Source organism: Ambystoma mexicanum, chromosome 1q, assembly GCF_040938575.1.
Source record: "Ambystoma mexicanum isolate Mex_15411 chromosome 1q, UKY_AmexF1_1, whole genome shotgun sequence".
NCBI classification, from domain to species: Eukaryota; Metazoa; Chordata; class Amphibia; order Caudata; family Ambystomatidae; genus Ambystoma; species Ambystoma mexicanum.
In genome coordinates, this window is record NC_090922.1 from 788,765,394 (window position 1) to 788,781,917 (window position 16,524).

General features: G+C 46.1%; 1 protein-coding gene across 2 annotated transcripts in view; it reads left to right on the plus strand.

Annotated features, from left to right (window-relative positions):
* Nucleotides 1-16,524, plus strand: part of HMCN1 (hemicentin 1) — a 1,785,366-nt gene that overhangs the window by 1,616,447 nt on the left and 152,395 nt on the right. For both annotated transcript variants that reach the window (XM_069641364.1, XM_069641365.1), the window contains exon 95: nt 7,189-7,326. In XM_069641364.1, coding sequence (XP_069497465.1) covers nt 7,189-7,326 — 138 coding nt within the window. The remainder of the gene's footprint in view (nt 1-7,188; nt 7,327-16,524) is intronic.

Here is a 16,524-nt window from a genome sequence, read left to right on the forward strand (position 1 = left end):
AACGAGTGCATCGTCTTTAATCAGGCACAAGTTCCTGAAAGATCCTGAGGACCCTCCCAAAGCAGGGTGACCCAAGCCTGAGCCACCTCAACAGAGTGCTGGACCCCAGAAGCAAGGGGAGCCCACAAGGTGTCCAAGAACCACAGTGGTGCTATTTGCCGGTAGCTGAAACCGCAAAGTGCCACTGATCTGGAGTAAGCCCATTGCCGCCGCCGACCTTCGAACTGCAGTGCAGGAGTCCTACAGACGTCCTCCCTCTTGTCCCTATGACTGAGGCCCAGGAACACAGGAACTGCAGGACTGCAACCAGAACAGATGCCATCTGGATCCTTTTCTTCAGACCTAAGGTACTGTTTAAGTAGGGGTGCTTACCTCTTGTTGTTTGTAGCTTGCATGCTCTCACTGGAGACTTGCATTAACTGCCCTTTGCGGAATTGCTTGCATCTTTGCTTTTCACAAGCCTCCCAGCTTGTGGACCGACAGTGATTCTTTTCTACAAACTCTCTATTTAACATTGTGCAAGACTGTTGTACTATCTACAAGAAGTGCCTCAGCTCCCCTAGACTTTGTTCAATTGACATTGGCTGTCCTTGCTCCCTGCAGACTCTTGTGACCCTCTGACTTTGTGTTTATCTGTCCCTCATAAGTCATACATAAGTTACTTTTATTGCTGGGAAAGGGTTAACCTATACCTCATTTGAAGATTGAAAAGTACTTGCCTGTTCAGAGAAACATATTAACCTTTGTTTCCTTCCCTAACCTTTTCCTTTTTCCACAACCTCAGTATTGCATTAAGTGTTGAAGCGATATATATCAATGTCCACAGTGTCCTAGCTATTGGAGTCACCCCAGGATGGAGGAAGTGTGTGTGTGACATCCCAAAAGGATATCTACTTACTTAACTGAAACTGAAGGAGTGTATTTTTGAAGTGTATTTTATTGCATATAGCCCTTTCCAAAGAAGGCTTATTTTTTAAAACGGACTGTTAAATTAATACATAATTATTTTAATAAGAAACCTTGAGTATAAGTGTTATTGGAATACTTGTCACTGTGAATCTCTATGTTTCATCTCTACAGCTCACATTGACACCTCTTGAGATAAGTCTGGTTGCTCAGTCACTCTACCAACTTGTGTAGGTCACTCTACCAACTTGTGTAGTACAGATCTATACCAAAGGTTGGGGTCCCTATTGCCAAGAGGACAAGGCTGGTGTAGTCTTCCACATGGTTACTACATACAATCTTGCCTAACAATGTAAAGTCCATGCTTCTTAAAGACTCCTGGTGACTGCCTACATTTGCTCGGCCGAGCCTTCCAATCAGGAACCAATTTCTGTGCCTTTTACTGCCACATCCTGCCATTTACTGCCAGTATCTTTTGCCTGTCTGTGGATCGCTGCTTGTATCCAGAGGGGTTGTGAAGCTTCATAATTACACCAGAATATCAGCTTGGGATTTCTGGAACCGTTTGCTGCTGTGCTGCTGCATGTTTTTGTTCATCCAGCTGCTGGGAGCCATTGTTGTGGGTTCCTTCTTCTTCATGGGGTACTCCTCCCCAAAACTGTTGATGCAGGCTTGAGGATCCAGGTCCGAGGAAGAGCCTTTGTGCTTTTCCTGGTTTGCTGAAATCATTGTTAGCCAAGGGTTCAAATTGCTTGCAGCCGAATCCTGAAAACCACTCCTGTGGAAAAGAGCTGTTTACTCAGCGGGTTGTTTCGTGTCACTGGAGCCATTTTGGAGCCTAAGTCACTGATGTGAGTACTGACTTTGGGGTGTTGGGTTGGGCAATTATTCGAGGCACTCATCCTCAGGTGTCCCCCTGTTTGGTGGTAGAGATTCCTTGGAGTTATATCTTTACTATATTTCTCATAGACTTCTATTGAAGGTCCTCCTCTTCTGTCAATTCTTCTTCTGTGTTCTTGGGTCCACCTTCAGACCACTGAAACACTTTCTTCTGGTCTCCTCTGGCCATTCCTGGGGCTAATAAAATCCACACCTGTAGGTTAAATCAGACTTACCTCCCTTAAAGCTTTAACCGCGTCCTGATGCCTGCGGACTTTCATCGCGCTACAAGTGCATAAATAAATAAATAACCTTTCCCCTTAATTCCTATGGAGGTGTGAAAGTACTCTGGGCATCTTCTCAAATGGATTCAGGGCTACTTATCTACCACTGGAACAATGTGTGTATATAAGTATGTGTAAATGTTTGATTCTTGGAAGCCTTTGGCTATGTTTTACAACTGTTTAATTTTTCTCTATGGCTGTGATGTAATATTATATGTGACTGTGCATTAATACTTATGTAATGCCATGGGAGTCTAAATGCCTTCATTAATGTGATAGGCCTTAGTGGGTTTCCTTGTATTTCCGTTTTTATTCCAGACCTTACCATATGTATTAGGTGTTGGCCATCAGGTCTAGGGCCTTCCACATATGCTTTGGTTTGGTTGTATCTTCAGGGACTGTGCCTCATTGTACAGGTCCATACATACCTTACCTGCTTGCTAGGATTTGTGGTTTCCTAGTTCGCCCCACCCCCTGTTATTTTCTGTACGGTGCTAACCTCTGGTAGAGGGCCCAACATATAGACTTCAGCGTTAGTCCTTTTAGCAACGTTAAGCTGCTGCTTTTGCGGGCAAATGAGCTTTTTGTGCGTGACCCAGAGAAGGGGGCTGGGACTGTGTGGTCCCAGTCCACCTCCTCTGGTGCCCGAAAGTTTGTTGCTGGGTGAATGTGATGACCAGTGGTTGTCCAGGATTAGACAACCCTTGACTGTTTGTAAAAGAAGGGGGGATCTGGGAAACTCTCTACCAGCACGAACACAGCCCATTGACTTGTTCTTGGGTGGATGGCCCCTGGGAAAGTCTCAACCAAGTCTTTAGCTCACTATTCTTTTCAGTGAGCAAGGGGTCCATGTCTGGATCGCCCTGGTAACTTAGGGTTAGACCCAAAGTTAATTTATGCAAAAGAAGGGGGGGGTCTGGGAAACTCTCTACCAGCACGAACACAGCCCATTGACTTGTTCTTGGGTGGATGGCCCCTGGGAGAGTCTCAACCAAGTCTTTAGCTCACTGTTCTTTTCACAGAGAAGACATTTCCCCGCATATCAGTCTTTGTCCTGCCCAGGGGCAGTCCAGCACTGAAATGCTAGGCAATTCTCCTCTGAACAAGAGTACCACAGCAACCCCATACACGTGTTTCAGCCTTGTTGGGCATCATCAGTGAGGGTAAACTGCGCCTCTCTGAGAACAGTGAGCAAGGGGTCCACGTCTGGATCGCCCTGGTAACTTAGGGTTAGACCCAAAGTTAATTTATGCAAAAGAAGGGGGGGTCTGTGAAACTCTCTACCAGCACAAACACAGCCCATTGACTTGTTCTTGGGTGGATGGCCCCTGGGAGAGTCTCAACCAAGTCTTTAGCTCACTGTTCTTTTCTTCTCTGTGAAAAGAACAGTGAGCTAAAGACTTGGTTGAGACTCTCCCAGGGGCCATCCACCCAAGAACAAGTCAATGGGCTGTGTTTGTGCTGGTAGAGAGTGTCCCAGACACCTCTCTGTTTTGCTTGACTGTTTGTATGTTGCAGATTCATACCATTGGTCGGCATGGGATAGCTCCCAGCCTGAATCTTGGATAAAAGAAGGGATCCAGCAGCTATTTTAAAGACCATTTTGGAACCAAGATTTCTACAAAGGACGACTCCTGCAGCGGACCAGCATTGAATCCACTGAATGGTCCGGTGAAGCCCTGCACCTCTGCCTGATCTCAGAAGATCCTCATGCGTGCCTTGATGCTTGGACATGTGGGAACAACCAGTCTCGACCCCTGCTCGAGGATCTATGCCTTGCAATACTTCAGAAGTATTCATTCACCACCTAATGCACTGACCAGCTTCTTTTTTGACAACCTCGCTGCAGGTAGTTAGTTCTGAGCAGATCCTTGGGACTTGCCAGATCTTCAGCTTATGCCACAAGTCGTCTGCCCTCGCAATTTCACCTCAGTTTCACCAGCTGTGCTTGGGATGCTTCTGTTCTCACCGCTGGATGATCGTCTGTCGCTGCCTGATTATGGTGACCTCCGCTGGAACAATCTTCCTCTGCTCTCGTGAGTGTTAGGCAGAAACCTGTGCAGTTCCCTTAGGGGGACTACAGGTGTTTGGCAGTAAACCCACTTGGTAGCAGTCTGTACCACACAGATTCACTTGGTAGCTGTGGCTGAGCAGTCAGACTTCCCTCAAGATACAGAGATACAGTAGCACAAGCAAACACTGACCAGAGCTTTGGTGTAAAAGTATATAGTTATTTATTTAAAGACACACTTGTAAATTACACTAGCAACAAAGAGGTAAGTAAATTCAGCACACAGTCACTATTATATATATACAACCCTAATTACTTATTAGACAAGTCTTAATGAGAAACACCACTTATTTTCAGACAGAGGTGAGCGCTTAACATAAGATGGCACTCTAATAGGTTATTAAAAAGGGAGGGAAAAAGGCAGAGTTATGGAAGCACACAAATTTCAATACTTTTAAAAGAACCACAGTAAGGCAGGATAGGCAGAGTTCTACTGGAGAGCAAGGAAGTCAATTGCAAGGCCCACTCTTGGAGAGAGCAAGCATAAGGGGTCCAGGTTCACACAGTGGGGTTCTGCCCAAAGAGTCTTGTAGATAGTTTGCACCCAAAGGGTGAAATTAAAGTCAGGAAAAGTTAGCTAGGTTGTCCCAGGCCAGCCCAGGTTAGAAAGTCGAGGCTTTACTGTCACCCCGAACGATCTGTCGCAAGGGAAGCCGGGCGGGACACAGTACCTTAAGTGTGAAGGAAGCTCCAGCGGGGGCAGTTGTTCCTGGCAGCGGTTGCAAGTCAGTGTTTCGTCCAGGGGAAGAGGAGGTCTCACCGTGGAGGAAAGATGAAGGTTGTTGCACTGCCAGGGAAGAAACCAGTCGCGGAGTCCTTCGGTTAAAAGGTACTACCCTTCTCTTCGCGGTAGTGGTAAGCCGTGGTATTCCGGTTGCCGGGGTGCTTGGCACGGGCAAGGTGGCCACGAGATGCTCCAGGAAGGTGAAAAGAAGGCAAAACTGGTTATCCCCACCAGTCAAAGGAAGAAGACTCTACGGACTGGAGATCTCCTCTGTCGTCGGGAAAAGTGGTGAGACGGTTCAGCAGGGCTCCACCGGTGGTGTCGTCGCTGCAGGTCGGCTCAGCTTCTCCCTCCTCGGATTCTTAGGTCCTGTGGCGACTTCTGAAGTTCCAGTCCCCAAAGCCCTGCTTTTATGCAGCAAACCCCCATTCATTCAGCCTAGCTGTCAATCAAACATGCTAAGTGGTGAGCCGGCCGGCTCACCACTTGGGCCAATCACACAAGAGTGCGACTTGAGTTGCCAAGGCAACTCAGTCCAGGGTGCCTAAACCCCCTCCCACACCCCCTGTGGTACCCAGACAGAGTGGCACCACTTTTGGAGGCTTCTGTGGAGAAGCCCACCAAAAAGTGGAACAAAGGGCTCGACTTGGGTTGGGGTCACAGAAGAGAACACAAATGCCATTTTAGAATCGAGTTCTGGCAAAAAATACCAACCGGTGAATTAATATTAAATAAATAAACCGGCGGTATGTTCGAGGCTATAGGAATTAAATAATTAAAGTTGGTAGCCTCGAACAATGGGAAAATCCCATAGAGATATATTCGCGGTCGAATATAAAAAGTAGTATCCACTGCCACCAGCCAAAACTCGATTGCCCCCTCGAACAACAGACCCCGGGGCAATCGAATTGCCCCGACCCGTACGTCCACAATATGATGGTTTGTACTGGTTTCTGTTCATAATTTGGGACTAGTAAAGCCAATGGTGACTTTACATGCCCTGGGAGACAGTAGTCAATCCCAGGGTATGGAGTCTATGTTTGGGGGTCACTACGACACCCCTGGGTTACGGCACAGATGGTGCTGTGTAACCCACATCAAAAACACATGAGGCCCTATGGAGTAAAAGACCCCATAGCCCATAAAACACATGGAAAGACAAAGGAACACCTCAAATCGTGTCTAAGAGTGGGAGTAAAAGAGTCTCATTCTTAGCAGGAGAAAAAATAAACCCCAAAAATCCAGCAAAGCTGCTGGGGGACTCACTAGGTTTGGGAAATTAGCCTTTACAGAGAATTCTCCCTAACATCGTGAGGTGTCCTAAAGGGTCTGCACCGCCAGAGACTTCACCTTTTCTCCATTTGGGGTCTTCATCTTGAAGCTGACTCGAACTGACTGTTGAGCAATGCAACCAGCTCCTGTCCCAAAAAGAGACATCTGCACCCGCAACCACTTTGCTTTCCTCACTCGAACCAAGGACAGAAGAATTTGACCCCAAAGAATTCCGCAAGACCTGCAGTGTCACCTGGGAGAATCAGAGTTCGGGAGCAAGTTAAGATACCTGTTTCTGTCCCCACCCCACCCACAGGTCCTCATCGATTAACATTTGCCGTAAAGTCCTTGCCCCTAACTCCCTCTGACCTGGCCCCCGGTTGTCGAACTTGAGCTAAGGATCCTTTCCTAGGATTTGCCTTGAGAATAGGATAGAGTGGGGTACTTACCTGATATGGGGTACATACTTACCCTACTTGAAAGAAATTTCTAAAGCACCACCACAGCTCGCTGCATGATTTCTGAAATACCTTTCCTGGAGAAACCATACTTTGGAACTTGTGACTTTTAAGCACAAGGCTTTATACATTTTAGGGTTGGACTACTATTTCTTACTATTTTTCTTGCATCTGAAGTGCTCACCTGTTGAACTCTGGCATTCAATTCATATGCATCTTTAGTCTCCTAATTGGTGATTGTTTATATATGTTAAATATTTGTTTTTGATTGACATTACTTACCTACTTACCTATGACTATTACTGGTGCAGTTCTGTGTGGATTCAGTGTAGCCCTAGACAACTCTCACACTTTGACTGTTCATTCACCTATCTTGATTGGGATTTGGCTAACCTCTCAGTGTCTTCCCTAATCACCATTATAGGATGGGCTTCCAAAGTCCTCGCCTCAGGGCTGATTTTGGAAATTCATCTTAACAGCAACTGAGCCACGTATTTCTTAAATATGAAGCTTTCCAGTCCCTCTGCTGCACTGACCTTTCTTTGCAGTCTTGCAAAATCTCATCTGCCGATATTAACATGTTATTTGTTTAAGGCCCTGCCATGAGGAAGCTGGTGTCGATTCTAAATCCCATTTACTGGGCAACAGCGAAGGAGATCGGAGAAGCCGTGAATGGATTCAGCCTCACCAATGGGGTCTTCAAGCGAGAATCCCAAGTGGAGTTTGCAACAGGTTAGTAGGAAAGGAAATGGGCAAGATGAGAGATGTACACAATGAACTGTTATTGTGGACCGTGCATGTGAAGGGTAAAATGCTGGGATGTGTTACAAAGACTTTCCACAAGTCCTCTGCTGAAGTCTTATGAAGACACATTTTTAGTGCGTGAACAGGGTTTCCTTTAAGTCAGTCCTGACTCCCACATTGTAGTTTGACCAAGCAGTCTGGCTTCACTCTAGAAGGGGATGTGGGTGGTACTAACATACACCGAACACATCCATCAGCAGACAATAAAGGAAGGTCCACAAAGTATACTACCAAATCATATACTCTTCAAATAAAGTTGGGCTTTAAAGACAAATCTGCAGTTACAGCTCTCTGGACGTAAAGCTAAAGTCTTCCACAATGACTCTATGGCCCAAGGCTATCTGACTATCGAACCACATCACTAGCACGCAGAAATGCTAGACTAGGTTCTCGCACTACCTCCAATAATACCTCACGCCACAGGCCATCACCTATCAAACCTACCTCCACTGCCATCAACCGTACCAACAACACAACACCCTCATCACCTAAGTCCATCCGTGCATTATTGCCTCCCCAGGCGGAAATCCCCCACATCAAAGGAGTGCTCATAAATGCCAGATCCCTTAGTGCTCACGCATTAGATATAACAGGCCTCATCTCTTCCAACAACCTTGACTTCTTAGCAGTCATTGAAACGCGGCTACACCCAGCAGCAGGCCCTTCTCTCATGCTGGCTATACCGAAAAATATACAATCACTAGAGCCAACAGAACAACCAGTAAAGGTGGGGAAATTGCTTTCATCTTCAAAACTCAGCTTGGGATGAGAGAAATTGCCACTCAACCTATCACTTCAGGATAACTCCTCTCTGTCAAACTTCCCTTATCTCCTCAGCGCACACTTTTGATACACCTTATCTACACACCATCCGGCCCTCTGTCCTCCTTCGATGAAGATATTTTGCATCTCCTCACGCATAACACCAAATCCAACTCCCAAATGTTACTACTAGGTGACCTAAACCCTGGCTTTCACAACCCACAAGACGCCAACACAAAAGCCTTAGAACGCTTCCTCCTGGATCTAGGATTCACTCAGCATATTACCGAACCCACGCACAGCAAAGGCAGAACCCTAGATTGGGTAGCCGACTTAAACAGCAATGCCAGAATAATCGCAATCTCCCCGTGTGCCTGGTCAGACCACCATGTCATTCACTTTTAGTTCCAGAACAGCGGTCATGTACCTCCCACCGATCCGCAAGCACCCCCGGCCATTACCAGAAACAACCAATTGATGGAGAACTTACTCCCTCTGATCCAACCTATCATGAATCCCCTGACCTCTATCGACAAGGATCATGCTTATCTAGTGGATACTTACAACCAAAGTTTGCTGCAAGCACTAGACCAAATATCTCCCCTAGCCTAGCCATCTAAACAAATGGTTTTCATCAGATTTGAAAAACTTAACTGAAGTCCAAAAGACGTGCAGAAACCAAATGGAGAAAAAATCCCTCATCCCAGAACAAGGAATTATTCAACACTTCCTCTAACACTTACAAGGAGGCTATTTTGAAAACCAAAGGTGACACCTTTAACAACAGAATACTAAATGCCAAATCTAGCACCAAAGAGCTTTTCACCATCCTTAAAGAATTGGAGACACCATTTGTGCCACAAAGATGCCACTTGGTGTGCAAACATCTAAAAGGCTCTTCTAGAAAAAAAAGTGCACTACTTCAAGCAAAAATCAAACCCAAAAAACTCATCCTCGCTGCCAAGGCCAAATCTAGCAAACATCGTCCTCCACCTCCCAAACCATGCAACCTATTTGAATTCTCTCCAGTCACCATAGAAGAGGTGGTAGCCATAATAACTGGCCTTAAACCCTCCACATGTCAAGGAGACACCTGCCCAGCCTCTATCCTTAAAGAGGGCGCCAAGGAGTTTGCTCCCTTCATCGCATCCTTTATGAACACCTCCTTCACTTCCTGTTCCGTCCCCAAAAATCTCAAAGATGCCTGGGTCATGCCCCTAATCATAAAGCCCACTCTTGACCCCAACATCCCAACAAACTATAGACCAATCACAACCGTACAGTTTCTTCGAAAATTTTTGGATAAAGCAGCCTATATCCAAATACAAAACCATCTCGAAACAAATAATTTGCTAGGACTCCGATAATCAGGATTCAGGCCAAGACATGGCACAGAGACGGCCCTCCTGGATTTAAAAATCCAGATGGATGAAGCCAAAGACAAAGGCAACCCGGCCCTACTCCTACTACTTGACTTGTCAGCTGCTTTCGATTTAGTTGACCACAGTATTCTCACAACCCACCTAATCATTTCAGCCTCATTTTCACCTAAAGCAGCCGAATGGATCCAATCCTTCCTTTCCGATAGATCCATGAGGGTCTTCTCAGCTTCAGCAGCAGGAGCTCCCTCTCCAATTACATGTGGAGTCCCACAAGGCTCATGCGTATTACCAACTTTGTATAACATATTTACAAAGTTCCTGTTCGACCACCTAGATGACATGGATGTCCCTTATACAAATTATGCGGACAACAAGCAAATCCTCATCACTCTCTCGGAATCCTACAAGAAAGATTCCACCCGCTTAAACGGAATATACTGCAAAATCCAACATTGGATGGTCAAGCACAGTCTTTGTCTCAATGATGACAAAACCGTGCTGTTACTCATCGGTTCAAGGCAACGCCTTAACAAGCTAGACCCTCAATACACTTGTTTCAATATTGAAGGCTATAATATTGCAGTGTCCAAGGATGTTAAAACACTGGAGTCTACCTCGGTTCCACCCCCTCCCTCTCGAGACAAGTAAACGCAACTACATCATCAACGGCCTATACCTCTAAACTAATACATGCATGCAGATCCTTCTTATCTACCACCAGCTGTATCACGTTGGCTAGGGCTTTTATACTCTATAAACTGGACTATTGTAACACCCTCTACTTAGGCGCCAGCAAACAAAATCTTCACAAGCTCCAAGTACTGCAAAATAACGCAGTCAGAGTGGCACTAAACATATCACGGACTAACCACATCTCTGAAGCCAGACGCAATATCAAATGGCTACCCATACAAGACAGAATTACCTTCAGAACTCTTATGATCACACAAAAATTCCTTTCCAACACGGCCCCCAAAATACCTGCCCAATAAATTCTCCAGAAAAATCTCCACCAGGCCAACCAGAACTAACTACATTCACTGCCTCAACATCCCCAAGTTTAAGCTGCCAAAGTCAGGTGGCTGCAGTTTCCCAGTGCTGGCAGCCAAGACTTGGAATGCGTCGCCCCCTATTCTAAGACATGAACCATCCTTTACAGCGTTTTGATGCAAAGTCAAATCATGGCTCTTCTCACTGATCCACCAATGAATAAACTCTCAGCATATTTTCCATATTGTATATATTTGATTGCTTTTGACTGTTTTTCTTCTAAAGTGTTAACTAAACAGCCAATCCTGTAAATATAAATCTGTATCCATTTATGTATATATGTTAGAACACTGCATGTTCATGTAATCTAAATGCCATAACTGTAACAATTGTTGTCCACCATGTTAAGCGCCTAATCCCTCCGGGTTCAGCACGCTATATAAGCAAATAAACGAAACTAAACTAAAGCTAAAGTCTTCCACAATGACTCTATGGCCAAAGACGATCTGGTCTTGTGTGGAGTGCCTCAGGGAGTGTGTATTTCACCTACACTTTTTAACATATACACGATTCCACTCTTTCAAATAATTAGAGGAAAAAGGGGCCCTGTATGCAAACTGCGCAGATGACATGTAGTGTTTGATCCCCCTTTCAGGGTATCACACTAAAGACACTAGCAAAGTTAAGTTTATCTTCAAACTAATCAAATCATGGATGGCAGACAATCATATGGCCCTCAACGCAAAAAAACAGAGCTCATGATTGCAGGTACAGCACCGCAGCTAAGGAAGCTTGGCAGTGAATATCAGGCATTCACTATCTCATGGTGCACCATAGCCACGCTCCGCAAAGTCAAAACTCTAGATGTTGTCCTGGACCAGGAATTATCAATGAGATCAGATATAAACAGCCTGGTTTCCAGTTCAACTTAAAGTTGTTGGCCCAAATTAGGCCCTTCCTGAATCACTCTAATTGCGCCACTATTGCCAGGGCAATTATTGGGGCTCGCCTGGACTACTGCGCCAGCCTACTACAGGGTACCGGCAAGGGCGAAATGGCCCGTCTACAGGTCGTCCAAAATAATGCTGTGCGAATTGTGGAAGGCCTAAAGAGATCTGACCAGGTCTCCAATGCAAGGAGGTCCTTGCACTGGCTTCCCGTGGATTGCACAGCCACTTACCAAACCCTGTGCATCACCAACAAGTGCCTGTACGGAAAGAGTGCAAGCTACTTAGCCGAGCAACTGTGTTGGCTTCCTTTCCAGGGAGTGCTCTGCTCCAACAACTCCCGGGTACTGTACACTCCTAAAACTATTTTATCTATTATGGCACAAGGGTCTTTTACTCACTCTGCGCCCAGATGTTGTTTTGCCCTGCCCCCTGATTTAAGAAACTATTCAAGCTTCCCGTAATTCAAACATGACCTCAACACCTTTCTCTTTCATTGACCTGGGTCTTCCCTCACAGTGGATTCTCCGCCTTCCAGCTTGTAGCCTTATTTATATGATTTTTTTGTGTGCAACTCTTGTCCAAACGCTATTATGTCTACGGGCCTTGTCTACGCATTATACAAATAAAATAAATAAATAAAGTATGTACTGAAAATCAGGGATACATATTAAACAACAGTAACATGTCTCTAAAAGTCACAGGCAAGCAGATAGGCCAACACTACAAACAGGGACTGGATTTAGAATCTTAATGGGACACCAACTTCATTCCTCCATTATCTCCCATCATCTTATCACACACATGAACGGATAGTGGAGCACTCTCTAGTGCATCTTTGTCAGATCCCTTTAGTCTTGCACGGAGCTAGCACGAACACCTACCTCCCCGTACGGTCTTGGCACCTGTGGGTTAGCAAAACCACAGGCCACTGCAACCGGCGAAAGAGGGTTAGGGTCCACAGGATTAGATAGGTAGGGGGTTTTAGGGTAACCGGGTAGATGGTTAGGTAGAGGTTGTGGATGGGTAGGGGGTTGTTGGGAAAGGTGTTCTCTGGGGTTTTGTAGTCTCCACCGTTTCACTCATGCACTCATGCACTCACCCCTTATGCAGCTTGTGCCCCTGTCATGCCTGGCCTACCCGCTGGCCTCCTAACTGAACTACCTGGATTACTGCCTGGGTTGCATTGCATAGTACGCACCTATAACATTACCTCATCTTATACATTGGCCCCCAGTTGCAGCTTCATGCACATTAAACAGTATTGCATGCAAAGTGCTGCTGATTGTTTGAAATACACAACCAGCACACTATAACATTAGAACAGAGAGTAGCACTTAGCTTTGATTGGTTTGTGGTGCTGTGCGGCTTTGCTCACGACCTGCTGTTTCAGAGTCCAACGTCCGCGTTGGTGCAGCAGAGGCTCCGCTATAAAGCAAGCCAAAGAAACTGTGAGTGTGTGCAGAAGAAGCGGATTCAAACATGGGCGGTATCCCACCTTTGCATTCACATCAGAGGTGATCACTGTTCACCGTTTTTAGATTGAGAGTTCAGGTTGAGTTCTGTGCTGACTCTCTTCGTCTCATGCAGCATTCGCTCTCATCTCCATGCAGGCTATTAAGCTTCCGGACCATTCCTCCAGGAACAAAGGAGCTTCCTAAAATACACGTGCTTCAGTCTTTCAGTACCCCTCCTGGGGTGTTTATGTGGAAATCCTCTGCCATGACCTACAAAGCTCTTACTACTAATGCTTGCCACCTTCTTTCTCCTGACAATCTTTGCTCAAAAAATGGTGTTACTCATAAGGCCACTAACACTATCCCTCAACGGAAGCACACCCTGACCCTGTCTGGGGTTGCTGTCCCTGGGTTGATGGTGATGCGCCGCCTATCAAAAAGGAAAGAGGGAGAACACTGTCCCTACTTACCAATGCACAAGCATTGATGTGTTTGTTTATTAAAAACCACAGAGATAGCAACCCATGACAGAGGAACAGTTGTCCCTGTCTATGGCCCTCATTACAAGTTTGCCCATCTGGAAACAACGATGCTGGTAAACTTACCGGCACCGTTGTTTCCAGACCGGCAAACTACGAGTCTTCGGGCGGGTACCGTTCCGCCCGCCAGGGTCAGATCTGCCGTGCAGAATGGCACTCGCCCGCAGACTTTCACAGAAGCACTGGCACCGTTGTTAATGGTGCCGGTGCTTCCGTGGTCCCGGATCAACATTTAAATCAGGACTGTAATGCCCCAGTGATTCCGGCAAGTCAGGCGGTGGTAAATCATTACGGGTCTGGCAGCTACCTGCCGGTTCTACCAGCACAGTTTCCGCCAGACCTGTAATGAGAGCCTATATATGTTCATGAGATGAACATTGCTAAGGGGATTTAATATTAGTTTATTAACCAGCATAGCAATATGTTATCAGGACATATGTACTGGGTACTACTGGGTGTTTAAAAAGTCCTGACGGGAACTAGAGCTAAGACGCTCAAACAAGACCTGTTACCAAGGACAGGTATCAAAATTATTCCAAAACATGTATCCTAGCAGTGTTTAATGGATATCATCAAAGTACAACATGGTCGACCGGTTTCGATGACTGCCGTAACTGATCATCTTCAGGACCAGGTCAGTCAAACTTTGGCATCGCTCCTTTTAATCTGTAATTTGGGATTGGGCAATCACCCCGTGTCCTGGGGAAAAGGGGAAAACAAAGATAACGCCCCATGAGCTATATCTTCAAGGTAGTCGGAGAGGGTGCGTTTGTGGTAACTCCCATGCAATTAATGTATTGTCATAATTGTAGACATTCAAAAGAAAAGAAAGCACCTCCCACTTAGTGGATGGTAGAGCCTTCAAGTTCATACAGTTGCCCTGTATTTTTTCACATTTGTTATCATGCACTTTAACAAGGGCAGACCTGCTTACATCCACATACCTCGATTCCTTGAAAATGAGGGGTGTTGCGGAGGGTAAAAGACGTGAAGACCGGGCTTGTAGTGTCCTTGCCTGAAACATCAGTTGCAGGAAGTGTACCTGGTGCCTGCAACCAACGAGAAATCGAAAAAGCAGGCAACCAGTGAATGTTTGGATGTGGCTTGTTATGCTAACAAACTCACATGCCGTGCGTCGTTGCACGCATCCCGGAGAAGTAGGAGCGCGGCAAGGCACCGTGTTTCGGTCTGCCCAAGGTGCTGAAAAAAGGTGGACAACAATTGTATCTGCTTACCCGGGGGGAGGCCCAGTCGTCTTTTTTATACGGGTCTAGCACTGTGGTGGAATCTCTCGGCGGGCGTAGCGAAAGTAAAACATTGGGTCTCATTACGAGTCCGGCGGTAACCGAGCTGGTAAAACCAGCAGGTTACCGCCGGACTCGTATTACCATTCCGCCTCTGTGTTTCCCGGAATTACTGGGGAATTACGACCCCGGTGACCCAGGAATTCCGGAGGTGGAATTCAGTAAGTCCTCATTCCCATGGAGTCCCATAGGACTCCATGGGGATGGGGACCATGGAAACACCGGTTCCGCCTTTGACAGAGCCAGTGTTTTGATGTCCGCCTGCAGGCGGGTGGTGTTAAACCCGCCAGGTCAGACCTGGCGGGAGTGACACCTCCCGCTGCAGGACTCTTAATCAGCCGGTCCGGAAAGAACAGTGGCAGTGGTTTTACCACCACCTTTCTATCCGGACCGGTGCTTTCCAGGCACCACCTCCCCTATGTCAGCATAGTAGGGGGCGGGGCCTCAAGGTTACTGAGTTATAATACCTCGAAAAAGCCAGCCATCTTGGCCTAGAACAGTGCTCCGGGTGTTTGCGCAGTTTTACTGCTGAGTTTCCACTCTTTCCAACAGACATTAACCGAAGCGAGGTGGGAGGGGGGGAGGAGGGAAGGAACAACAAAGGAGGAAGTAAAGGAAATGTTAATTTTCCAAAGGAAAACGGATGTGTCATGGATGACAGTGCCTCTGCCTTTTCATTCCGAGATTAAATCTGACAAAACATAGACGGCAGTACAGCAGCCTTTGCGAGTACTTTTTGGTGACACAAGTGGCGGATGATCTTTCCATCTATGGACAGTCCTAGCGGGGAAGAACTGCCAGGTCATGCCACTAGATGGCTTCATTCAAGCCATTGCTGCATGTTTTTAACTGGAATATCCATTGTTGCTCTCTCCTGAGGATCATATTGTTAAAATTCCCCCGCTGTCTCGGCGGGTTCAGTTTCTCAAGTACAGTCCAGTGGAAGTCATCTGGGGTTGGCCTCTTGCTTTAAGGTGTGATACCAGGGGTTCTTTGAGTTTGCCCATTCTCAAGCAGGATTTGTGCTCAGTTAGCCTCTTCTTTATTGGTTGTGTTGTCATCCCCACATAGCAGAGGTTGCACGGGAATGTAATTACTTAAACTACCCCCGGACTATTACAGTTTTGGAAGTGCCTTTGTTGCCATGGTGTGTTCCCCCCAATATCCACATTTGTACTGCGTTTCGTCTGAGCACGCATGGAGCACTGTCCACACGGTGCATGACCCATGAGTGGTCTGCTGGCCCACAGGATTTGTTGGCTCTGTCTACTGTCTTTTTGGGTCTAATGAGGAAGAGTTTTTACTTGTCTGTCTCTGATGTTTTGCCTGCGCTTCAGAGTAAAACCACTCAGTATCGTGTATAAATCGTGCAAAGTATTTTTCTCTTACAGGTAATTTGGCTGTGGAGGTTATGAGAAGGTGTCTTATATCTTGAATGAATCCTTCACCACACAGGTCACATTCTCCTGCTTTATGTTCTAAATTGTACCATATTCTCTCGGTTTCTTTTGTTTTTACTAAATTTAGACAAAAGCGTAAAAGTTCTGCTCACCATTTGGGATTGGGAAATCTTCTTAGCTATGGCAATACATATTTGCTTGGTTTTTCACATATGCTAAATTTACTAGCGCTTTTTAAATTGCTAAATGATGCTCTAGTTGTAATCCAGTAATTTCATACAAGAGCGCGTTTCACTTGGACTGGATTCTTGATTAAAGTCTCACTTGTTACATCACAGGAATGAA